General features: G+C 38.2%; 1 protein-coding gene across 1 annotated transcript in view; it reads right to left on the bottom strand.

Moving 5' to 3' along the window:
- The window catches only part of LOC124787721 (DNA-directed RNA polymerase II subunit RPB2), an 80,936-nt gene that overhangs the window by 36,947 nt on the left and 17,780 nt on the right, over positions 1–26,209 (bottom strand). The window contains exons 6-11 of the mRNA XM_047254566.1: positions 25,337–25,501; positions 20,168–20,364; positions 19,614–19,733; positions 16,164–16,350; positions 3,792–3,948; positions 121–278 (exon numbers count right to left, since the gene is read on the bottom strand). Coding sequence (XP_047110522.1) covers positions 121–278; positions 3,792–3,948; positions 16,164–16,350; positions 19,614–19,733; positions 20,168–20,364; positions 25,337–25,501 — 984 coding nt within the window. The remainder of the gene's footprint in view (positions 1–120; positions 279–3,791; positions 3,949–16,163; positions 16,351–19,613; positions 19,734–20,167; positions 20,365–25,336; positions 25,502–26,209) is intronic.

Raw genomic sequence — 26,209 nt, 5'->3', positions numbered from 1 at the left:
TCGCGGTTCCAGACTGCAGCGCCTAGAACCGCACAGCCATTTCGGCCGGCCATTATTTTCCCTGCAGATAAAGAGTGCTATGTAGCTCATGACCATCTAAAACAAATTTCTAGTACATACCCAACAGCCATTGACAAAAATCTTTGTGGCATCAGCAATTGCAGATGGGGCAATCTCTTCTAAATTTTCCATGCTCCATTCTTCCAAGAACTCCAATATTGGAGATGGCTGAGATCCTACAGATATGTAGGCCATCAGCGCCAGATTTTTTACCAGACCTGGAAGTTTTAAGGAAATAATTAGGAAAATAAAATACCATTTTTACAAAGAGGGACTCTGATGACTAGGGGTCTAACAGCACTTAATACAGGAATACGCAATATACCTTTGTAAGCAAATCACAGTTGTGAATATCAGAAATAGAGCTCCACTTGGCAGATATTTCACGCCAAAAATAACACAAACCTATTCTTCCTGACTGAAGAACTATATCAGATACAAAGGAAAATATAATGTGTGTACAGTGCCATTAATCTGTATCCATTTCAGCAGAGCATTATGAAAGGTGGCTCAAATGTAATATCCCATTCACTAAGGTCACTGATGACTGATCACTGACATACATTTGGCAAGGAAAACACTGCTGTATCCATACATCAATGGAATTCTAATCAATACTTCAGCTGTGATGCCACAGTTTCTTTACTGTGTGGACTTAGTAAACAATTTAAAACTACTGTGTTGTCCATACAAAAGGTACTTTAACCACAGTAATGAGACTGAATAAAATCTGTATTTGATAAATAAAAGACACATCCAGAAGATTTCATAATGGTGCATAATTAATCAATGGTTAAAGCAAAGACAGTATACACTGCATTAATATTTGTAACTGAATTGTTTTTCTTTTACTGCTGTGACTAATTCAAAATTTTTCACTCTTCTGTCTACAACCTGAAAAACTCTGTATATTAGTTAATAGGCACACAGGCACGCAAATCCATACACTATGGATTGGTGCCAGTAATATGGTTCTTAATTTATAACAACCTACTGTTAGTAAGGCAATTTAGCTGATAATTTTTTTCCATCTCAGTGTTGGGTCCCACTGACTGCAGAAGTGCTAATAAACACAATGATGATCAGATTAATGGAAAACCTTTTGTCATTAGAAGTAGCTATAAACAGTAAATAATTCCTGCAGTTTATGGGAGAGTATATGTAAACTTTGTAATTACAACTCTCTTCCCTGGACTTGGCAAGCCTGGCTAACAGCAAAAATGCTGAAGGTTTCTGGACACTGCTGCTTCCTGATGAAATGATTCCATGAACTACCCTAATTTATAAACTGGTGTTTTTACTAAATGGTAACCTTGTGTAAATAACTAGAGATTTAAGGCTTCTTGAAAACAAAATGAACTATATCATTTCCGTGAGAACTGATGTGTTTGATTTTTGTGACTCTTGGATTTTCTCGTTTTGACCATTGGTCTACAGAATTTTCTTCACTAATATTTCTGATGATGTTAGATTGCTCTGTTTGGGAGTTAAGTAGATCATGGCAATGATATATGACACATGTTTGTTGTTCAGTGATACAAATTTCGAACCTAATGGAATGGAATCAGTTTGTTTCAGAGCTAATAGTAGTATACAGGTGGTTACATTTCTTTAACTGTCTCGCACGTCAAGGCAGGGCTAGTAATATTTGAACTACTTTGTTCATACCCCTGGTTTTGGGAATTAATCCAGGTCTGCCAATAAATTTTTCCTACAATGGCATAATTTCCTTGTGAAGTGCACACCTAACTACACTAGGACTGCTTTGACGCTCACCACTGCGACTACGAGTTGCAAAAGTAAAAATATGTCTATTATATGTATCAGAGGACTGATCGTTATTTAGAAACAAACATAGAAAAACAAACTTATACAATGAACTTGCTTTGGTGCCTACATACTGTTTCATGGTCATAATCTCTAAAACTGTTCCTTTACCATTTCAGATTTATTATTGACTTCCATACCCAGATTCGCTAGTTTCAATACTTTTTATCATTCCCTTATGTTATATTTATGTGACCCTCAATCTTTTGCTAAGCACAAGCTGCTAAGCTATCAGGAGAAAGGCTGCTGTTCCTAAAACCTGTCTTTATGGGATTATTCTGCCCTTACTATAACCTCCAAGAATTTTTTTACTTGGTTTGGACATTTCTAACTGTGTTGAAATAAAAAATTTCATTTATATAGTGATAAGCATTTCAGCTACATCTCTACATCAGAGGATTTAACTGAAACGGAATACAATATATATGTAACATGTTTAATTTCATTCAGGAACATAATTTACATTTCAGTACACTGGAGGGTTCAAGGTGTGTGATCATATTAAATTACTGTTTATCACCTCCATGAAAAGGTCTTGGTGCACTACAGAAAAAATTAAGTTGTCTATTTAAAAATTATTCAATACCACTCGGTAATCACAAAGTGTATTCACAAAATAATTAAATTTTGCTGTCTGAAGCAGAAATATGCTGTTATTAACAAGTGTGTAATTTGTGAATTTAACATGTTTTCACTTGCAGATCTCCATGGTACTGAATCAAGGTTATGGCCAGCCAGGAGTGGGCGGAAGGAGACAAAAATTTTCCTGCTGCTTTGACTACAGAGGCTGTCTAGTCTACATGACCCTTCACACACTACTGTAAGCTGCTCCAGAATGAAGTGGCATTCCTCATGCCCAATGAAGAGCAGAAAATTTTAACAGCTGTGTGTTAGCTATGCAAAAATTATACGTACAAAGTCTTTCAGTGACCCAAATTATGAGTTTGAAGAATCCTAAGTACAATCTTTGAAGTGTTGCAGTTCTATAAAACTTGTGTTTTCTGAAATAATAGCGTTTGGCAGTAATTTACTAATAGAACAATCAAAACATAATTCATTGTTAATAATATATCTGAATACTTATCCTTATTTGACTATTCACTTGGGTTAAATTTTTAAGTATGAGCCAAGGCATTACAACCACTGCCCACAACAAGAATGAAATCACTTGGTTGTGTTGTGGGAAACGAAACATATAAGAGGGCCAGAGGAATGAAGAATCATTTGACCAATTAAATGGACTGAAAAATAAGAAAGCCACTGATGTGACTGACTGCTACAGGGCAGATTATTACGGCAAAACACAAGGAAATGAAATCTCCAAGCATGCACTGCACCACAGACTTGAGGCAATGGGAGCAGTTTTATACAATAAAGGACATTCACCTGAGCTTGCATAGGATTTGGGATAATAATCTACAGCACCTTAACAGCAACAGACTACAGGAATATTGTCGCAGGCATCTTCCAGCAGGATAATTGTGTGTCATACGGCAAGAAACATGCTACAGTGGTTTGAGGGGCATCACAGTTAACTTAAGCTGATATCATGGCCACAAAACTCGCTTGATATGAACTCTAGGGAACAAATCTCTGATGATACACTGATGATACAGGGTGCCAGCTCCGCACTCACAAATCACAAGTTTACAATTTGCAGGAACTACAGACCTGTGTGTAAAAATCTAGCACCAGGTACCCACAGATTCGTACTAAGGATTTATTTATCAATGCATTCTATCATGCAGAACTACTGCTGTATTGCATTCCAAAGGCAGACCAAGAAGCTGTGAAGCAGGTGATCACAATGTTTTGACTCATCAATGTACAGCATATGAATCATAATTGTTTAAAATGACAAAACTATCAAATAGCACCATTGTCAGCTGTGAGGATATACGTACCTACAGCAGCACCTTCTGGTGTCTCTGCTGGACAAATCATCCCCCATAAAGTATTGTGTAGCTGACGGGGTTTTGCCAGTTTGCCATCTCGTCCTATAGGTGAGTTCACTCGACGAAGATGGGACAGCGTTGACGCAAATGTAAGCCTATTCAGCACCTTGTCATGAAAGAGAATCTTATATAGGATTTTTTAATATTTTCAGTAGACAAATAATAATTGACACTGATAAACATATAAAATTTATAGGATAACAAAAAACCATCACTATGTCATTATGTTTTATAACCCTTTCTCATCTATTACACATGCCAAAGCCTGATACTTCCTCTTCCTCCTCCACTTCTTTAGTCCAAAGACAGGTTTGATACAGTTCTCCAAGCTAGTGTATCCTGTGCAAGCCTCTTTGTCTTTGTACAACTTCAACTGACATTCACCTGAACCTGCTTACTATATTTATATCTTGGTCTCCCTCTACAATTTTTACCCTCTGCCCCCCCCCCCCTCCCCTCCACTTCCCTCCAATACTAAACTGATGATTCCTTGATATCTCAGAATGCGGCCTTTCAACTGATCCCTTATTTTAATCAAATGACAGTGTAAGTTCCTTTCATTTCATCCATGTTTGACTACCATACAAAGCTACTTTCCACAACAAATACATCCAGAAAAGACTTCCTAGCACTTAATTTTATATTAGATAGTAACAAATTCGTCTTTTTGAAATTCTTTCATCACTACTGGCAGTCTTCCTTTCATGTTATATCTAAGGCAACTATAGTTCTTTTTCTGCACCAATAGCAAAACTCATCTATTATACTGTCTCATTTTCAAATCTATTTCCCTCAGCATCAACTAATTCAATTTGAGTATATTACGCTGCCTTTTTATGCTTTTGTCAATTTTCATCTTATATCTTTCACTGTCATTCTTTTCAACTACTTTTTCAAGTACTTTGCTGTTTGACAGAATTACAAAATCATCAACAAACCTTGTTGTTGTTGTCATCGTCTTCAGTCCAGAGAGTGGTTTGATGCAGCTCTCCATGCTACTTTATCCTGTGCAAGCCTCACCATCTCCAAATAACTACTGCAACCTACATCCTTCTGAATCTGCTTAATGTATTCATCTCTTGGTCCCCGTCTACAATTTTTATTCCCCAGACTTCCCTCCAATACCAAACTGGTGATCCCTTGCTGCCTCAGAATGTCTCCCACCAACCAGTCCCTTCTAGCCAAGTTGTGCCACAAATTGCTAGTTATGTGATCTATCCTCTATTCTACAGTGGTCTTCTGTAGCACCACATTTCAAAAGCTTCTATTCTCTTCTTGTCTAAACTATTTATTGTCCATGTTTCACTTCCATGCATGGCTACATCCCATACAAATGCTTTCAGAAACGACTTCCTGACACTTAAATCTATACTCGATGTTAACAAATTTCTCTTCTTCAGAAACGCTTTCCTTGCCATTGCCAGTCTACATTTTATATCCTCTCTAGTTTGACCATCATCAGTTATTTTGCTCCCCAAATAGCAAAACTCCTTTACTACTTTAAGTGCCTCATTTCCTAATCTAATTTCTTCAGCATCACCCGACTTAATTTGACTACACTCCATTATCCTCGTTTTGCTTTTGTTGATGTTCATATTATATCCTCCTTTCAAGACACTGTCCATTCCGTTCAACTGCTCTTCCAAGTCCTTTGCTGTCTCCGACAGAATTACAATGTCATCGGCGAAGCTCAAAGTTTTTACTTCTTCTCCATGAATTTTAATACCTACTCTGAATTTTTCTTTTGTTTCCTTTACTGCTTGCTCAATATACAGATTGAATAACATCGGGGAGAGCCTACAGCCCTGTCTCACTCCTTTCCCAACCACTGCTTCCCTTTCATGCCCCTCGACTCTTATAACTGCCATCTGATTTCTGTACAAATTGTAAATAGCCTTTCCTTCCCTGTATTTTGCCCCTGCCACCTTCAGAATTTGAAAGAGTATTCCAGTCAACATTATCAAAAGCTTTCTCAAAGTCTACAAATGTTAGAGATGTAGGTTTGCCTTTCCTTAACCTATCTTGTAAGACAAGTCATAGGGTCAGTATTGCCTCGCATGTTCCTACATTTCTACAGAATCCAAACTGATCATCCCCAACCATGACTCATTAAACTGATAGTTCAGTAAGTTTCATGTCTGTTACCACCTGCTTTCTTTGCAAATGGAATTATTACATTCTTCTTGAAATCTGAATGTATTTCGTCTGTCTCATACATCTTGCTCACCAGATGGAAGATGTTTTGTCATGGCTCTCTCTCCCAATGCCATCAGTAGTTCTACAGGAATGTTGTCTCCTCCCGCGGCCCGGTTTCGACTTAGGTCTTTTAGTGCTCTGTCAAACTCTTCACGCAGTATCTTATCTCCCATTTCATCTTCATCTACATCCTCTTCCATTTCCATAATATTGTCCTCAAGTACATCGCCCTTGTATAAACCCTCTATATACTCCTTCCACCTTTCTGCCTTCCCTTCTTTGCTTAGAACTGGTTTTCCATCTGAGCTCTTGATATTCCTGTATGCAGTACCTATCTTGCCCTTAGTGGTATATGCTTCTATATACTTACATTTGTCCTCTAGCCTCCCTGCTTAGCCATTTTGTACTTCCTGTCGATCTCACTTGTGAAATGTTTGTATTCCTTTTTGCCTGCTTCATTTGCTGCATTTTTATGTTTTCTTTTTTCATCAATTAAATTCAATATCTCTTCTGTTACCCAAATATTTCTACGAGCCCACATCTTTTTACCTACTTGATCCTCTGTTGCCTTTGCTATTTCATCTCTTAAAGCAACCCATTTTTCTTCTACTGTATTTCTTTCCCCTGTTCTTGTCCAATCGTTCCCTAGTGCTCTCTTTGGAACTCTCTACAGCCTCTGGTTCTTTCAGTATATTCAGATTCCATCATCTTAAATTTCTACCTCTTAGTAGTTTCTTCAGTTTTAATCTACAGTTCATAAACAATAAATTGTGGTCAGAGTCCACATCTGCCCCTGGAAATGTCTTACAATTTAAAACCTGGGTCCTAAATCTCTGTTTACCATCATATAATCTATCTGAAAGCTTCCAGTGTCATCAGGCCTCTTCCACGTACAAAACCAGTCTCTGGACTGAAGACCACAACAACAAGGTTTGCCAATGAACTCTTAATTCTGTCAAACAGCAAAGGACTTTGAAGAGCAGTTGAACAGAATGGCTATGAAAGATACAAGATTAAAATTAAAATAAAGGCAGAGGAACGTTCTCAAATTAAATCAGGTGAGGCCGAGGGAAATATATTTGGAAATGAGACAGTATAATAGATGAGTTTTGCTATTGGTGCAGCAAAATAACTAGAGTTGGCATAGGGATGACATAAAATGGAGACTGTTATAAAGATTTTATTCCTTTTCCAATTTTTTTCTTTGGTTTTCCATACTGCTTGCTCAAAGTAGATATTGAATAACATCGGACATAGGCTACAACCCTGTCACACTCATTTCTCAACCACTGCCTCCCTTTCATGACTTTCAACTGAAGTGCCAACTAGTTTCTGTGTAGGTTGTGAATAGCCTTTTGCTTGCTGTATTTACCCCTGGTACATTCATGATTTTAAAGAGTGTATTCCAGTCAACATTGTCAAAAGCTTTCTCTGATGACCTAAAATAAGAGTTGTAGGGCCAGTATTGTCTAGCTTCTTCCTACATTCCTCTCGAACCCAAACTGATCTCCTCAAGGGCAACTTTTCCCAGTTTTATCATTCTTCTATAAATAATTCGTGCAAGCATTTTACAACCATGACTTCTTGAACTGATAGTTCACTAATAGCCCCCACCTTAGCCTTCCTTCTTTGGTGCTGGAATTACTACATTCTTATTTAAGCCAAAAGGTATTTTGATAGTGTCTGTCTCTTACATCTTGCACACCACGTGGAATAGTTTTGTACTGGCCAGCTTTTCTAGGTATATAAGTAGTTCTGAGGAAATGCCGCCTACTCCACGTTCCTTGTCTTGATTTAGGTCTTCCAGTCCTTGTTAAAATCCTCTCACAGTTTCATCATCATCATCATCATCATCTCCTTCCTCTTCCCTTTCTACAATATTGCCTTCAAGTTAATTTCCCTTGTACAGTCCCTCTATATAGTCCCTCCACTTTTTAACTTTCCCTTCTTTGCTTAATACTGTTTTCCATCAGAGCGCTTGATATTCACATGCTGCTTCTATTTTCTCCAAAGGTCTCTAATTTTCCTATAGGCAGAGTCTATCTTTCCAGTAGTTATAAAGGGCAAAGCAAATAGAAGTGGCGTAAAGAATGGATATGACTGGACACGAATGTCTGCATATAACCACACTCTTGTCATGTATTCCACACCAGTTCTGAGCATAGTGCAGACTGTGACAGTGCAAGTGGAGCAGTGCAAAGGGGACAACAGTATTTACAACGGTGCAGCCTGTGTTTGTTGTGAAAAGTTACGTGACAACAAACTCATGGAAATGGTGTGGCCAGTTGTTTACTGAGAAATTTAATTTTGCCAACGTGCCAGAAAAGTGAGCCACACAATGCTTAGTCTAAAAATGGCGTCAGCAGGATCTGTTTTGAACAAGTCAAAAAGTTCTAAAACGTCTTCTCGCACCAGAAAATATGGCTGCAGTTCATCAGAAAATCTTTCAGAGTCCTACCAAATCAAACCAATGCCTGCTGCAAGAGACCAGCATATCACATCAATAATGCAAGCGAATACTCCACCTGGACCTGCACGTCCATCCCTTCCGAGCGTCTGTTGTTCATGCATTAAAACCAGCAGATGCTCCTCAGCAGCTCCAGTTTTGCGAATGACTGTTCACTAAGATAGAATGAATGGCTTTGACATGGATCTGTTCTTTATATCTGATGAAGCCCTGTTTTCACCTGAGTGGTTATGTCAACTCTCAGAATCACAGGTTTGGGGCAGCAGATAATCCACATAACTTCCACAAAATGCCACTACACAATCAGAAGGTTGGGGGTTTGATGTGCGGTGTCTGCACACTGCATTATTGGTCCCATCATTTTTTATCAGATGCTGTCTTTAGTGCGTTACATTGCCAACATTTTGAAACCATTTGTGCAGCATTAACAGAGAAGGAAAAGACCTACAGTTACTTCCAGCAGGATGGAATAACTGTACATACGGCCTGCTCAACCTTCGGGCACTTTTATACTCACTTCATGCCTGACACAGTTGTTAGCAGAGGTCAGTCTGGCTGCAGACCTACCTCGCCACCCAAGTCACCTGTGCTTTCAATGTGCCATTACTTTGTGTGGGGGAGCCCCCAAGCCTGAGGTGTATCACAACAGCCCTCACAGTCTTCAAGAACTGTGGCAGAACATTTTGAATGAGATTGTAGCAATTCCAGCAGTCCAGCTTTGATCTGCCTTAAACAACTTGCTGACCAGGGCCCAAAAGTGCCAAGAGATGAGTGGTGGTCATTTTCAACACCTGCTATAGTCAGGTTATTACCGTATTTCCTTCCCTCTGCTGTGTTTGTTTCTATCATGGAACTCTGTTCTCCAAGCTACTTATTTGCCCCACACTGCACATGGTTCTAAAGGTTTGAATTTGTCCTCCAGTTCCTGGTTAGCCATTTTGCATTTTCTGCCAGCCTCATTTTTGAGATGCCTGGATTCCCTTTTGCCTGTTTCACTGACTGAATTTTTATATTTTTTTCTTTTCATCAATTACAATCAGTACCTCCAGTGATATCCCACTACTTCTACTAGCCTTGGCTTAACTTATTGATCCTCTTTTGCCTTGACTGTTTCAGTTCTCAAAGTTATCCATTTGTCCTGTATCATTTCCCCTTACTGGTCAACTGTTATCTAACATCCATTGGAAACTCGACAATCTCTGGTTGTTTCAAATTATTTACGTCCCACCTTCTTAGTATCCTAACTTTTTGCAATCTCTTCAGTTTTAATCTACAGTTCATAACTAATAAATTTTGGTCAGAGTCAACATATGTCTCCGGGAATGTCTTCCAATTTACAATCTGGTTCTGAAATCTGTCTTATCATTATATAATCAACCTGCAACCTTCTGATGTCTCCAGGTCTCTTCCATATATATAGTACCTTCTTTCACGATTCTTAAATTAAGTGCTAGCGATGATTAACTTAAGTTCTGTGAAAAATTCTACAAGGCAGGACCTTCTTCATTGTTTGCCCCACCTGTACCCTATTTCTCCTTCCTTTCCTTTTTCCACTATACAATTCCTGTCTTCCATCAGATTTTGCTCTCCCTTAACAACCTGAGTAATTTCTTCCGACTCGCCACACATTCTTTCAATCTCTTCATCTGCAGAGCTAGTAGGCATAAAAATTTGTATTACTGTGCTGAACATTGGCACAATGTTTGACCTTGGCTATGATAGAAACACCCACTACACTGTTCACAGAAGCGTACTCTCATTTCTATTTTCTTATTATTGAAGCTATTCCTGCATTACCACTAAGCTACTTACCTGATTAAGGGCTCTAACACCTAGAATACCAGTTTTGTTTCTTCTGATAACATCCTCCCGAGTAGTCCTTGCTCAGTGACTTAAGTGGAAGACTATTTTACTTCCTGAATATTTTACCTTAAAGAATGGCATCATTTAACCACACAGTAAAGTTGCATGCCCTTGGGTAAAGTAACAGCTATAGTTTTTCGCTTGCTTTCAGCCTATAATTATGTAGGAGATTGAATTTAATTCTACAATTATCCATAGGAAAAAATTAACATGGGTTCCAGTTCACCAAAATTTTTCTCCAGAGCTCTGCAAGAAGCCTCTGTATCCTTAACCAGGCAAAAGAAAAATGTGAGACAACTGAATTATCAAGAAGAGTAGGAATGACCTACAGTCCTTTCTGTAATCTACATATAGTTTTTCAAACAATGTTTTCTACATATTTGAAAATGAAAGATCAACCAGTTTTGATTTGTGGCAGAGGCAAATGGAATTTTGCCATGAAAACCATTCCAAAAGTGAAGTTTGCTCAGCAAGCAATGGATACATACCTGTTTAGAATCACAATGGAGAGTCAAGAAAAAAGAAATGGGCAAACAAATGGAACACTGGAGTAGAACGTGTAATTACAATTGCAACAAAATTAAATGGAAGTGAACTGGACATGTAAGCAGGAGAATGGCAGGTACATGAAGCAAGGAAATACTACGCAGATTCAAAGAGAGAAGCACAGACTGAGGTGGCAATATAACTGTAGATAGTGGAAGACATTAGGAAATGTGTAAGTGCAATATGGATGCATACAGCTAAAGACCACGAGACATGGAGAAGTATAGAGAAACTCTTGATCCAGCAGTGACGTCAAATGACTGACAAACATTTAAGTATTCATCAAAGGGGAAGAGTAAAAATGAAATGTCAGATTTAGTAAATAGGAGCCATAAAAAAGAAAAAGCCTGGTGACTGCATAAATATCTCAAATACATTTTACACCCATTAATTGAGTTATGTAGAAAATTACGCATCACTTTACATGCCACCAAATGTTAAAACTGCATGGCATCACATGGTTAAATGTATGAATAATCAACAACAGTGTTTCGACAGGTTTAATGGTGAATGACAGAGGCTACAAATTTTACAGACAAAGTTTCACGGGTTGAAGACATCCGCTAAAATATGTTTGTAATATCCCAAGGTTTTTAGCACAAATAACTTGACATTGATGTGTTGAATATTCAGGGCGTATATGCAGACAAGGAAAAAAAATTCCCGGATTTCCCAGTTAAAAGTACACTTTCTCCCGGGTGAAAACAGTTTTTCCCTGCTAACTGACAGTATATTTTCTCTCTGAACTGTATAACTTACCAATCCTTTGAATAGTTCTGGTTTTATACATGGGCGTAAAATTTCCCAGTGATTTAGAAAACGAAACTCAGGGAAAACAACACGTTTTGGAAAGATCTTTGATGTGCAGCAACATGTACGCTGCATATTTTCGTATTACAAAAGTATAAATTCGAATTCCACCAAACAGGGCATGTTACTTTCCAAAGCACTGAAATCGAGATTGAGATGCGCCTTTGTAAGCTAGTCATAGGTCATGTCATATGATCTCGCCAGCCGATGACAGCGGATATTCAGAGCTTAGGACACGTGATGTCAACCATTAGCAACATCACTGTTAAGGAACGAGAACACAAAAACAGGAAAAGTTAATGGTTTAAATTAATATACATAATTTTGCTGCAAGAGAAGCAAAGCTTTCACATACAATATGGTCTCTAAGGTTAATACGCTGCAAGAGAAGTTAAGCTTTCACATATAATGTTGGTCTTTTATGCGAGTATTACACTATCTTAATCACACAAATGAGCCAGTAAAATTTTTAATAGCGACATATTCTTCTAAATGGCTCACCATCAAAAGGTTGATTTTTAAATGAGAGTAAAACGCTCTGTGTTGCCATAGAGCGCCATATAACAGGCGCCAGCGCACTTGGGCAGCTACGATGACGTAGGAGGCCCGTATGTTCGTACGCGTAAAACATTGAAAGATCTTACATTATGTCATAAAAGAAACAAGACATCAGAGGATACTCCAAGAACATTGGAATTTCATGACTCATACTAAAATGTGCACATTCATATGTCCAGATTCCCAATGAAGTAGGCCTCAACCTGATATTAAGTTATTCATTGTGATTTTCGGGAACACCAGTACTATGTTATCTCATGTTTGGTTATTTATGATACATGCTAGAAAATGAAAACATGCACTTGAAATGCAGCGAACAGTTGAAACTAGCCAATAGTGTGGAATTATAAACTTAGTTTCAAATATATTAACTGCCTCAGCAGAAAGGATTAATAAAAGATAATTTCTTTAGCAAATCGACAAAATAACTTCATTGTTCTGCAAGGCGATTAATGCTTGACCGTCAGAAAAATGGAAATAAAATAAAATCTGAAACTAATAACATATTTTTGCCTTCTGTAACTATGTGAATATATTTCAATTCACTTGATAGCACCCGGCCACAGAAATCCGTTTTGTTTTCATTTGACATGAGAGTAGTGAACGAAGAGGAAACAGCAAAATCACTAAATGTAAACACAGGTCACATGGAGTCTACCCACTTCACCACTATAACTCAGACTGCTCTTGCACATCAGTCCCGGATCTATGATGTTTCCGAACTGGAGTAATACTAGAAATACTAGATAGTGGTGCCCCCACCCCCCCTTCCTCCCACTCGAGCGTTGGAGATAAAGAGTAAAAAATTTTAAAAAATCAAATTTTCAAAAATATTTTCATTTTGTAGCACACATCTTTCTGAAGATGTCTGATGCATAAAACATATATGTTCGAGGAAATGTATGACACGTTATTTGGTCTTAAGTGTGCCAAAGTGCAGTGCTGTGCCTCTTCACACAGCATTCTTCTATTGCAAGTCATTGTATTTCGCTCTGTGGAATTGAGACATGTACATTTTGTAATGGATGCCATCAAGCTATATTCAGGACAGTGGAAATTAAAATGTCCTGTAGTGCCTCTCCTACATCCTGCCCCTCTTTTTCTCACAGTTAATACTGGATGGGATTATTTGTAAACTAGAACTCTTTAGAAAATTTGTACTCTTTATTCCCTATTAGCTAACAACTTGCTGCTTTGTGTGACATAAAATTAGATGTGGGATACGTAACACCAGTAAAGACAAGGGACAAGCAAGACAGTACCCGTTTCTTCAATCCTTAGCACCTAGAGTTTTTTTTCTCTCTAATCTTGCTACAGCTTTCCTTTCTGTGAAAGAATCTATTACCTTACCAAAGCTCGTCAAACGTTTTGCTACATGAAAAATTGAAATGTCGTTGCCTAATACTGAAAAACTTGTTAATACAAATGGGACCCAAGACTGGTGTGATTTCTGGATCTGATTACGTCTATTTTGTCCCTGTCTCCTAGATAAAACAAAATAGGCTTTTTAATATTGCAGCAATTGTAACACACACCAAATAAACGAGGCTGTTGTGGCACAAATGGTCATTTTTATAACACGACAGAATAAAATTCACAAAGTACCAATATCAAATGCCTATTAGGCCTAGTACAAGCAAAAAGATTTATGTTAGAAAATAGTTTCACACTTCATTCACACGCTCCACTTTCTCAAGTAATAGATCGAAAAGTAGTAGTACGAAATTTTTATACATATACGGAATCGTCATATTCTTCCATAATTTGTGTGATGTCCTTGTTTTTCTCCTTCCTCATTCTAATAGTTTTGTCATCACTAATTTTGTAACGACTACTGCCAATGTCAAAGCTTATTCGCTGGTTAACTTCACTAACTCTGCCAGGAGCGCTGGTTTAATTATCCTGCCATTATTCTCCGGTTAGGCGTTGTTACATGTTCGTACAACACGTTTTCTGCGCTACTTCCAGAATAGAACTTAAAGCGGCTGCTAGCCAGAGACTACACAACTGGTCATTACTATTATAGCGATCTGGCCAAAACTTTTCTACCAAAATTTCATTTTCTTGGATACACCGTGAAGATCATACATAATATTTCTTACCTGTTAGTCGTTTATTTCCACTCTGGTAGTCTGAATTTATGGATTTCACTGGTTATTATAACAACGCTCATCATTCGCAAACCCAGTCAACCACATAATCAGACAGTGGTTGGTATTCATCTCTTCGGCTTCACTGCGCTCAGCTCTTATAGTTGCTTTTGTCTGCAGTAAAGTTTATTTTTAGTTGCGACGAGGATTCCCCCGACAGACACATCACGTACACTATGCACGCATTCACAAATCATTCATTCAGAAACCAATTTAGAATGTGTTTGAAAGTCATATGAATCCAATGTGCGCTGGATGCTTGGCGCTTTGTGTAACACGGTTTTTTTCCCCCCTCAAGAATATGAATTTGCCCCCCTCTTACCCCCTTCCCCCCCACCTCCTAGATCCAGGCCTGCTATGCATGCATGAATCTGGCAGTTTTGGTGTGTCAGTAAAATTTTTTCCCAGTAGCATCTAGCTGCTGGCTGTGACTGGTTACACAGCCAATAGCCACATTTCTGAAGCCAGAAGCGGGAGAAGGCATTACTCAACTGCACATGTGCATTATCTCACTAGTAACTGCTAAAATGAATCTAATGCAAACAGTTGTGACACCATGCTCATCAGAGGCAATTTGTTGTTACGAAGCATTGCATAGTCTTCCTAAAGTCTGACACATTTTTCTGTTGGCAAACGTTTGTATGAGCACTGTGTTTTATTGTTTTATATGGCAAATTTCCTTTGCAATTTAAGTTTTATTTTCGTTTGTCCTCTCATTCATGTTTTATTGCTGCAGTATTATTCCTCAATAGTGGGATACAGTAATATCCTTTGTTAGAGTATCGGTTCTTACCAGTAAAAATTAAAAAAAATTTAACTGAAAATGAAAACAATGAAAAATTCCGGGGTTTTTCCCAACCCGGATCCCCCTGTTGTCCTGGGTCGTATACACCCTGATATTGCATAGTGTCTCTCACTGGCACCTGTTGTTACTAAGCATCGCTCAAACAGCTACTGTAATTGTAGTAATGACATATTTTTCAGCATATTATTACTGGTTGAATCAATTCTTTGCTTTGCTCTCAAGGACTGACACCAACTTTTTTTCCGCTTTCCCATTGCGTGTGCGTGCATGTGTGTGATACTGTCCTACAAATGAAGGTATCACAAGAGCTTTCAAAAATTTTGAACTGAATTTCAATAAACTGCAAAGCCAGTTGGAGGTAGGATCCGCTAGAAAATTTTGTGTACTACTTGTGGAAATTATGATTCATTAACATAAGTACAGAGATCATGTTATTGTCATACAAAATGTGATGCTATACAGTATTTGTCAGAAATGAAACAGCTGGTTTATTAATAGTATAGCTGCAAGGAGAAGTACAGCATCAAGATTCGGGTAGGTTGGTTGTCTCTAATAAATTACTTAAATGCCATCCCTCTGTTCTCTTTAATGGACTGTACCAGGAAACACACCAATTAGTAGCCACGTATGTAGAAAATTTTATTACAGTCAATGATTGCTGCTTTTGCAAGTGGCATTACGAAGAAACTCTGTGTTACATCTGTTATAACAACCAAACACCAGCTGAGACTTCAAAAGAAGTAAGTGCTTTATGCACACAGCAGCTCCCATGAAACATGTCTGCCAGAGTAACAGGAAACGTGTTGTGACTGATTGTTTGTCACCTTAGGAGACATCAGATGGATGAGAAATGTCAAAGGCTGTACTATTATGAAAATCTGATGGCTAATCCCATGTGTAATTGAAATTCAAACAACAGAACTTACCTGAGAGACTCCAGCCCTAGCCTGATGAGCCTTTTTCTGATCACCCCAATTGCCAGTAGCCAAAGAGTACCGCAGCCCATCTGTGATTATTTTTGTCTTGATAGCCAGTTCCAAGTTGAAGTCTTTTCCACGATCTATAAACTTTTGGGCATACATGCGCACCTCTTTCATCAGATTTTTGAAAAGCCTGTAAAAGAAAATACATCCCTTTTTCTATTCAGTAACACAGACCTACCACCAACAACTTTATTGCAATATTGGACAATATTCTAAAGAAGTCACAGTAGCAGTCAGTGGTACACAAATATAGTGAAGCTGCCAACAGTCTGCAGCTTGATTTGAACAGTACAGTGTTTTACCACACATCATCCTATTAGAGGTCTCACATCCTTGCCTTCCTCTTCACCTATGGACTGACTTAAGTTTCAGTTTGAAATTGACTTCAAACCACAGCTCTTCTTTCTTCATATTAGCAAACACCGCCAGCGATAACTGGCCAAAATTCTGGGACCGACTGGGGATTATGATCTTAGACATTGGGTTTAATCTAACACTTTAGCTTCTGAGCCTCCAATATACAGTGAAAATAGAAAACAAATATTATGACATAAAGAAAATGAAGCCAGACAGACTTAGCTAAATAACCAAATTTTATGATAACATGGGTACAATACAGAAACTTAAAGAGTACAGTACACACGGAGGAAATGCGATATAATTAAAATTTGACAGGGATCATATATGAAAATACCAAGTAAAAGGAAATTATTTGATCTACAAGGGTTGACTGAAAAGTAATTCCTTCACCTTTGTAACTCTTCAACAGTTGGCAGCATTGGTATACGGCACATACTGGCTTGTTCCTTAGCCTATTCTCTACATCTCCAGTTGGCGGGAAGCCATAGCATTGAACGGTTGTGTTGTTGCAGTGTTAAGTATGGAACCCTGTGCAGACAGTTGGTCAATGCGATTTAAGCAACGTGCATTCATTCAATTCTTGATAGCAGAAGGTGTCACCCCAAAAGAGATTCATCAGAGAATGAAAGCAGTTTGTGGTGATTGTGTTGATGTGAGTACTGTGCATCGTTGGGCAAGTAAGTTTAAAGATGCTTAGGCGGGAACATCTGACATTCAGGACAAACAAAGAGTTGGACGTCCTGCGACAGCAACCAACGAGTTTCACAAGCAAAATGTTGACATTGATTCCGGACGATTGTCGTATCACTCAGAGAGAAACTGCAAGCACAATCAGCATTTCACAAGAACGTATGGGTCACATTATTGCTCTACTTGGCTATCGAAAGATCTGTGCACGATGGGTACCCAGGATGCTGACTCCTGAAATGAAAGAGCACAGACTTTAAATTTGCCAGTAACTCCTCTCACGTTATGAGAACGAAGGTGACGCCTTTCTCCATTCTACTGCGACAGGAGATGAAATGTGAGTACACCATTACGATCCGGAGATGAAATGACAGTCTTTGGAATATCGACACAAAGACTCACCCCAGAAAAAGAAATTCAAGGCGCAGCCCTCAGCTGGAAAAATCATGGCTACAGTGTTCTGGGATGCAGATGGTGTTATCCGTGCTGATTTCCTTGATCATGGAACAATAATAAACTCAAGAATGTTACGTCAATACACTGCGAACTCTGAAACGATGGCTAACAAGGGTCCAAAAGGAAAAGGGAAATGTTTTCCTGGAGCATGACAATGCCAAAGCACACACTTTACGTGCCACCATAGCAGAACTTCAGAGACTGAATCTCACCACAGTACGGCATCCTCCATACAGTCCAGATTTAGCACCGTCTGACTTCCATCTGTTCCCAATAATGAAAGACAATCTGCAGGGACATCATTATGCCTCTGATGAAGACATTGAGAGAACTGTGAGACTGTGGTTGCTGAAACAGAGCGTCGACTTCTTCAGTGACTGCTTCAGAAAACTTTTTCATTGCAGGCAGAAATGTATCCAACTGGCTGGTGATTATGTGGAAAAGTGAACATTAGCAATTAAAGATCACATTGTAAGGAAGATTTCTGTGTGATTTATTAAAATATTCCCATCCAAACCCAATTAATGAAGGTGAAGGCATTACTTTTCATTCAACCCTTGTATAATTCATCAAGGTAGAAAAATCGAACAGCACAGTGGAACTAAGGCTACAAGTAGAAGCACTTAACAAGGTAGTGAAAGTAATGTGAGCACTAAGACAAACTGATGTTTGTCTCATCTGGAACACAATAGTGCTAATACTAATAACAACGTACTACACGTTCATAACTGGGTGAAGTACATCCTAGTTGGTGGGCAGAGGGAGGATGGAGCTATTAGACCATTTCAGAGAATATTAAGAATGATTTAGAAAAGGCTGGTCCTGCACGGATCAGATGATGAATACGAAACTGATCATATAGACCAGGGCTCCCTCATACACAGAAAATCACGTGCATTCAAAGCAAAGGGCTGAGAATGTGTGCACAGTGCATCAGTCTAACTAGGCTTAATTCGCCTCAGTTCATCTTGCATGGTGAAGCCGTCTGTGAGCTGTTGAGTGTGTTGAAAGGTGGCTTATTCAACATTGAAACAGAAGTGCTGGACAGTTACTAGAAGAATGGAAAAATCAGCTCCAAAAAATGCAAGATTTCTGAAACCATCTTCAAACCAAAGTGGGAACTTTTTCATTTTTTTGTTAGTTTTAACAATACATGTGTAGTACAGTAATTACTTGTGTAAGAAAGTTGTCTACTGAAAGACACAACAAAAAATTGCATTCAGAAATGTATAGTGAAATCATAGAGGATGCCAGAGAGGAAGAATTAAGGAAGCTGCGAATACTTGCAGACGAAAATTCTGCATACTCAAATGAAGTTTTTACTAGTTTTTTAGCATATTTATTTTGGTTAAAGCTCCACAAAAATGAACTGAAGTCTGTTTCCATTTCTTTCAAATGTGTCTTCATTTTTTGTTTTCGCTTGTATTATTTGACTCCACTTTAGAGCAAAAAAGTGGAAGGGTGCTGTGAAAGGACTCTTCGAGGTAGTTATAAATTTGTTCTACATTTAGCAAGAGTTGGCAAGCTGTTTAATGGAAGGGCTGTTAATAAAGAATATTCTATTGGACGTAGCAGAGACAACGGATCCAACATCATCACCCACATTCAGCAAAATACCACTTTCCATTATGGCTATATCTCGGCGAATCAGCAACATTACTGGGAATGAACACTTGGCAGCCAAAACTGAAAATGACTCCATCACATCAACAAGGCCACGTTTTCCCGGTTTTCTCCCAGATGAAAAAATTCCCACAGTTTTCCCGGGGCGTATACACAGTTTCATAATTTTCTCAATAAACCAGAATATTGAGACTATGAGGAAACTCCAGTCAAAGAAAAAAAAAAAAAAACAAGATCAATCTTGCCAGTAAAAAAAGCATTTCTCACCCTCTAAATAGGAAGGCCAGCAAAGGTCCTGCGAGGTCTAACCTCTTGTTACCGTAGTGATCACGATCATCCAACTCACGTCTACCGAGAGCCGCTAGAAGCAGCCTATGCACCATGTAGCTGTAAATAATCAGATGTCACACATAGTTAAGACAGCTCTGGAAGTAAAGTAAAATTAATTTCAATTAAAATGGGTTATCAAGGATGAAATTTTTGTTTTTGCAAAATGATCAATTAACAAGCCTGCCCAAATTTCAATAACAATTTCACATGTGGAACCTGTAAGCTTCCATTTAAATATAAATGTGAATGTGTTGTAGAAGACTCCAGTAATTAGAACGTCAATTTTACAGTGCATGCAAGTTAACAGTTTCTGACTTGATACCTGAGCTTTAAAGGATTCTATTTTCTACAATGTGAATAATTTTCTTTAAGGAAACTTTTTTTAAATGGAGTAAATAGTTAAAATAAATGCTTCTGATAACCGGAGTGTTAAAGCAGTAATAAAGTCAATGTAGAATTCAAAAACACTAAAATTTGATTCTAATACTTACCCCAAGAAATATGCTTTCTTTGTTTCACAAAAATCTGACACACCTACATGTGGCAACATTTCTTTCTGCAAAATTTCTCGTGCGTATTTTATACGCCTCTCTTTAGTGACACCAGGTCGCGCTCCTCTTGTACCAATGAAATTCAAGGCAACATTTTGTTCCTGAACCACAAATGCCTCATCCAGAGATGGCTTTACCTGTATACACAGACAAAGCAATTAAATGACATTTCTCACACGGAAAATTTCATCCCTCTATAACTTACAAAATTCATCACAGCATGAGCATTATTACCGAAGCAATAGCATTTTGAAAAAGTACACATAATATGATGATTGGCTCATGGATATTTGCCTGGCCAACAATACAAACTGTAAACTTCATTACTTCTTCTGGTCACTGGCAGTGAAATATCCTTATAAATACAATAAAAAAGAAGAAAGCATGGTTGACTCAGGGTTAATCGACTAACCCACGAAGTCATCTGTCCCTCAATCAAGAGAGTTCATCTGGAATTAGTACCATCAGCTAAAAATTTACCTGAATTATGAAAGTATGGAGGAGAGGTAAAAACAGAACACTGAAATCAATATTGATGCCAGAGAAGAGAGAGAATTTAAAGAGCCACCCACATCTGACCCCTGACAGTCCGATCAAGGACTGTGTCAAGGGTGGCACCATTTTTCCGTTTGATACTGAGGTTGGCACTGCTCTGGTTCAATAAGTCGCTGGGCAGCAATGGTATCCCTCTCTGATGGAAGGACTGGTATCTGCCAACAATGGGTCGGGAAAGAGAGAGTGCACACTGAGCAGAGTTGCCAATTGCGCGACTGTACAGAACAGCTGACTATAGTGAAGCTGATATTGAACTGAGTACTGGCTTGTTGACGGTAGAGGAACACATCTTCCTCTCCCCCCCCCCCCCTCCCTCCCCCCCCCCATCTGTCCACACCCTCCCCCCCTTTCCACCAAAAACCATATCCCCACTCTCCTTTTTGCACATTCGCAAGAACCTCCATCCTAAAAAAACTACAAAGTCCACCCCACAGAGTGCCCAATATCCATACAACCACCTCGTGTGTGTAATGGACCTCCGCCTATTAAGTGTATTAAGTGGAATCCAAAACCCCACCATCCTACAGCTCAAGTCAAGGAATCTGCAGCCTACATGGTTGTAGAATTGTCGGTGCCTCAGATTCAGGACCTACACTTGCCTCTGAACAAGTAGTCCGCAACTGGTACTGTCAATGATGCTATCTTAGAGAAATGAAATTCTTTCCTCAGCACTTAGCACAGTTCTGATTCAAAATTCTACCAAAGTTCCATTATTAGCAGGCCCTGTTTATATCAAACACCGGTGAGTCTAGTCGAAAATACTTTTGCTCATCTAAAAAGTGAGGCAGTCTAATGGTCCAGTCAACATGTGAATTTGGAATACAGGTGGCAACAAAACCTTGCAAAACTGAAATGGATAAGGCAATATATCATTTATCCTGCTAGATTTTCCTTATATCCACACTAAAGTTCAAATTTATTAAATGAAAATCAAATATAACCATAATCTCCCTCGCGAATACTTAAAAGATTTTCCTGCAAACAGCCATTCGAGGCTTGTGCTCAAGACTATCACTCAAAGCTTCTGCCACACAGTGAACACACAAAGCGGCTCTTATAGGCTGATCCAGATTGATCTGACAGTGCTGCTTTTAGTCTCTCAGTGCCGATGGCAAATGGAACACTCAATATGTGAACTAGCGCATACAATTCTGTGCCCAAAAGGCACCTCCTCTCTACTTAGAAATATTCCTGTCAATTTGGATTCTGTTTGCATCTTGATTTTTCCATAATGTGTTAATCTAAACAAATATGGCTTTTACAATATTCCACGTGGAACTGAGTCATCCTCACCCTCTGAACTGGACACTCATCTCTGTACTGTTTAATTTCACACTGATTTCCCCAAAAACTGGTACATCTTTATTAATTTACAACAAGAATAAGATGCTCAAATTAGTACATGCAAACTTAATTTGAGGGGGGAAGATAACATGATTTTTTTAAAATTTTATGCCAAAATTCACATTTACCAGAAACATTCTAAAAACAATAAATGTTGGCAACACACTGCAATAGTACATTTACCATTAAAAGTCCAATCCAACACTCTTAAAAATCAGCACTTCAAAATTTTCAAAAAACTGACTTACGAAAACTATTATTCTAACTATGGAGAACCTTAGGATTAGGAACCTTTACGTATCTCTCCACAATTTTAGTTACAATTTGCATAATTTTAATTACAATTACTTTTAATATGCTGTTGCACAATCTTATGTTCCATAATCAAAAGTTAACAATCTGTCATGCACTCTTCACTTATTCAGTTAATTATTAGAATAAAACATTTTTGTCTGTTTCTGCCTTTCATTTATGGTAATACTTTATACTGAAAGCACTTCATTGAATTTTTACATAACTATTTCGACTGCAAATAACAACCTTTCAGAGCGCACAACTCCTTGAAATAGGACAGAATCAAGGGAAATGGAGGTACTTTTCTTTGTTGAAAATGACAAGTTTGACTGTGAAGAACATTTAATATAATGTAGATGCTTCAGATGAAGAAATGTGGTAACATCAGTGTGTGGCTTACAGAAAACAGACTGTTATATTATTAAGTTTTTGACACACACAGAAAGACCGGAATTATATTAACACATGAGGATTGTTTGGTCAGCGAAAGCTAACATTTTTAATTCTTAAGAGTAAAGAGGGATGCACTCCTGTAAACTATCACTTCCATAGACATTAGATATTAGCTGTATGAATGCATGGTGTCTGTTCTTTCAGACATGTCTGAACGAACGGACACCACACATACTACTGATTTTATTACAATAATAACAAGTACTGACAATGAATTGAGTAAGTTAATTTATTTACTTTACAAATACGATGTCCTTTGGCATTTTATTTTGAAGTAACTCTGCACACAACATCCTGCTGCAGAGAATGCTCTGCAACATGACAGTCTTGACCTTGGTATCTGTTTCACCACACATACCATCTGGATTCTTCCCCTGGACACAAGTTCCTAAGAACTCCACAGGTGAGAACTGGCGTTAACATGTCCTTGGTCCTCACCTCCTACGTGGTCTTAATTTACATTAATTTCTTCAGTCTCAGCATTTCTTCACAGCATCTACTGCTTTCTTAAATCACTTTTAGTTTTCTAAACCCTATTTTCTGACCTGTCTATTTTTCCTTGCCCTTCACAACTACCACACACAATGCACTTCGTTTGAAAGCTCTTATTAACACTTGCACAATGTTTTGTCAGTAAACTCTGTCTTGCTTATTACCCTATCTTCCACCTTTAAGCTCTCAGTTCTTCAAATCTCATCTGGTGTAGTCTCCAACAACCAGTCTTTCCTTCTCATCCAGTCCAGTAAGTCAGCCCTGACCCACAGTTCTGGGCAACTTTTAGAAACTCTCCCCATTTCCTAAACCTTGCCAGTCCTGTCCCTTCACCCTCTTCCTTCCCCTTCTGCCAGAAGAAGGAACCACTGGCTCCAAAACCTTGCAAATTTCCTTAACCTTTGTACCTGGGCTTTCCTGCTGCCACTTGTCGAGTAGATTTTTTTTTATCTTATCTTCTAGTCATATTATATTCCTGTATTAAAAAAGGTATTTTCAGCCCAGTAACGGTTAATTGGAAACAAGTTGTGTCATTTCACCAATTTCATGCAGGTTTTGATCAAATTTGTATGAATTGTAACACTGCCGTCCTTTTAACACATACTTTATTGGGATTTGTAGTGAATAACTAACAGTAGCATCCTGCATGCTTCATTTTCAATAGGCTTCCAGCTGAAACAAAAAATATTGATGCTACGCCAAGATTTTTAGAGTTGCATTTAAACGTTTCCTTGTGGTACAATTCTTTTATTCGTACAGGAGTTCTTCACAATAACTTCCAGTCTCTCAGTAAAATGTGAATAATTTCAGGTTTCTGGAAGTAACTTTTCCTACTGTTTTAAATTTTAATTTCTTCATGTTTACAATGTTAATTAGCATCCATTATGCAGTATCATTTTTTAAGTTTCCCTCCACTTACATTTAAGGAAACAATGTTCATGTGTGCAAAAAGATGTAACTGACATAAAATGATATTGGCATTGTGTTTGCTTTCACATGGAGCTTACAAACATTGTGCAGTTAACTTCCTTGAGCTCTGGTCTCCCTATTCTCAGAAGTGATTAAAAATAGGAACAAAAAATACCATCAGTACTTCGTTTTCTAACATGGTTAATCAGCAAATAACTATAATCTGTGCACTGTTTTTTTGTCGTTACGTTATGGTATACAAAGTTGTGTATTAAGGACAGTTGCCACCAATAAAGGAATTATGAGTGTGTGTCTTCCAGATACAATAGTACTTGGCAAAGTGAACTGGTTACCTGGGCAGGATGGCAGTCCTGTCATGTTAATGTCTGAGAATAAGGGGAGGAAGCATTAGAATACACTGCAGTACTGTTACATGAGGAGCACTATCACACACTACATGTCTTTACGTATCACAGACTGAAGAGATCATTTAGAACAAGGACAGAAATAGAATTTCTCACCTTGGTTCCCCATGAAGCTTCAGTGATAGTACCTATAAAAGTACCTTCCCTGGTGATGTCACTAATGTCCACAGCAGTGTCTTGAATTGTCTTGAATCATCCGTCTTCTGTTTCAGACATACAGGATTATGCTGACTCTTTATTCAATTCTATGCTGACCAATTTTAATATCTTTCCTATCTCCTTGTCCATCAGAGCCTCTCTCATCCAGTAGCCATTCACTTACGGTATATCTTCTAATGTCACAAAGGTAAAAGCTAATACCACAGGAGCAAAAGCAAACTGTCTGCACATCTAGTGGTTAGTGTTTTTGGCTAGTAATGCCGATGTCCAGGTTTTGTTTCCTGGCAGCCACTGAGACGCTAATGCAGTAACATTTCTGCCACTAGTTATTTTGGCCATCTTTACTTTTACACCACAACCTCAACAATCTTGTAAACAATATTATCACAGGTAATACAATAAAAGAATAAGTACAGTATGTTCAGATATGTCATATGGCCTTTGCATATCAAGGATCTAATTCTGAAGTTTTACTCACCATTTCCATCATTTCAGGATCATCAAAATCGTATATTATGTGTTCAAGGATATCTCTGTCAGCAACAAACCCCAGTGCACGAAATGCAATAATGATGGGAATTTCTTGTTTGATATATGGCAATATAGCAACAATGCGCTGTCCAATTGCTGACTTCTTAATGCTCTGTAACACAAAGGCAGTCACTATAGCACTCAGAATAGGAATCATCAATACAAAATTTGATGTAATGGTACTTGTTAATAATGTTCAAGGTTACAAGTTTCTGTCAGAATTACAAAATATTTAGTCACTTGGTGTCTCCAGACCTGTTACACTATGTGAAGCAGCAGCAATGGAAAACCAGCCCCCCCCCTCCACTTTTTTTAAGAACAGAATCTTTTTTTAGCCTGAAGACTGCAGACCACACTTCAAACTACTGGAACTCAACTCATCATAGAGGGTAAGGAAATTAGAATTTATGTTGACAAGATATAGGGGCAATGCACTCGGCAAAGAGTGGAAGTAGAAACTTACTATCTAGGGACTGCGTGGGAGTATGTCCTATATTACACATTGCGATAAAAACAAAGACACAAAAGATGAAGTTTCACCATTAGTGCCAATGTAATATCTGGTTGCAGTGGGTACTGCATCACACCTGTGTGATTCCATTACTTCTTTGACAGTAAGTTTCATTCCTGTCCAAGACAATGGTGAATTCTGTCAAAAGCTTCAATCTTTATGGAGAATGTGTGTGACAAGTGCACCAAGAATGTTTCGTACAGTAAATTCACTACAAAAAGTTTTATGTTTAGAATTAAATTTAGTTCCAATGCTAACATTCCTGAAATCCAGTGAGGTAGTCTCATTTAGTAGTTCTAGGCAATTTTC

The sequence above is a fragment of the Schistocerca piceifrons genome, chromosome 3 (assembly GCF_021461385.2).
Source record: "Schistocerca piceifrons isolate TAMUIC-IGC-003096 chromosome 3, iqSchPice1.1, whole genome shotgun sequence".
NCBI lineage: Eukaryota > Metazoa > Arthropoda > Insecta > Orthoptera > Acrididae > Schistocerca > Schistocerca piceifrons.
Note: the sequence above shows the minus strand (reverse complement) of the source record. Positions and strands in the feature narration are given on the sequence as shown.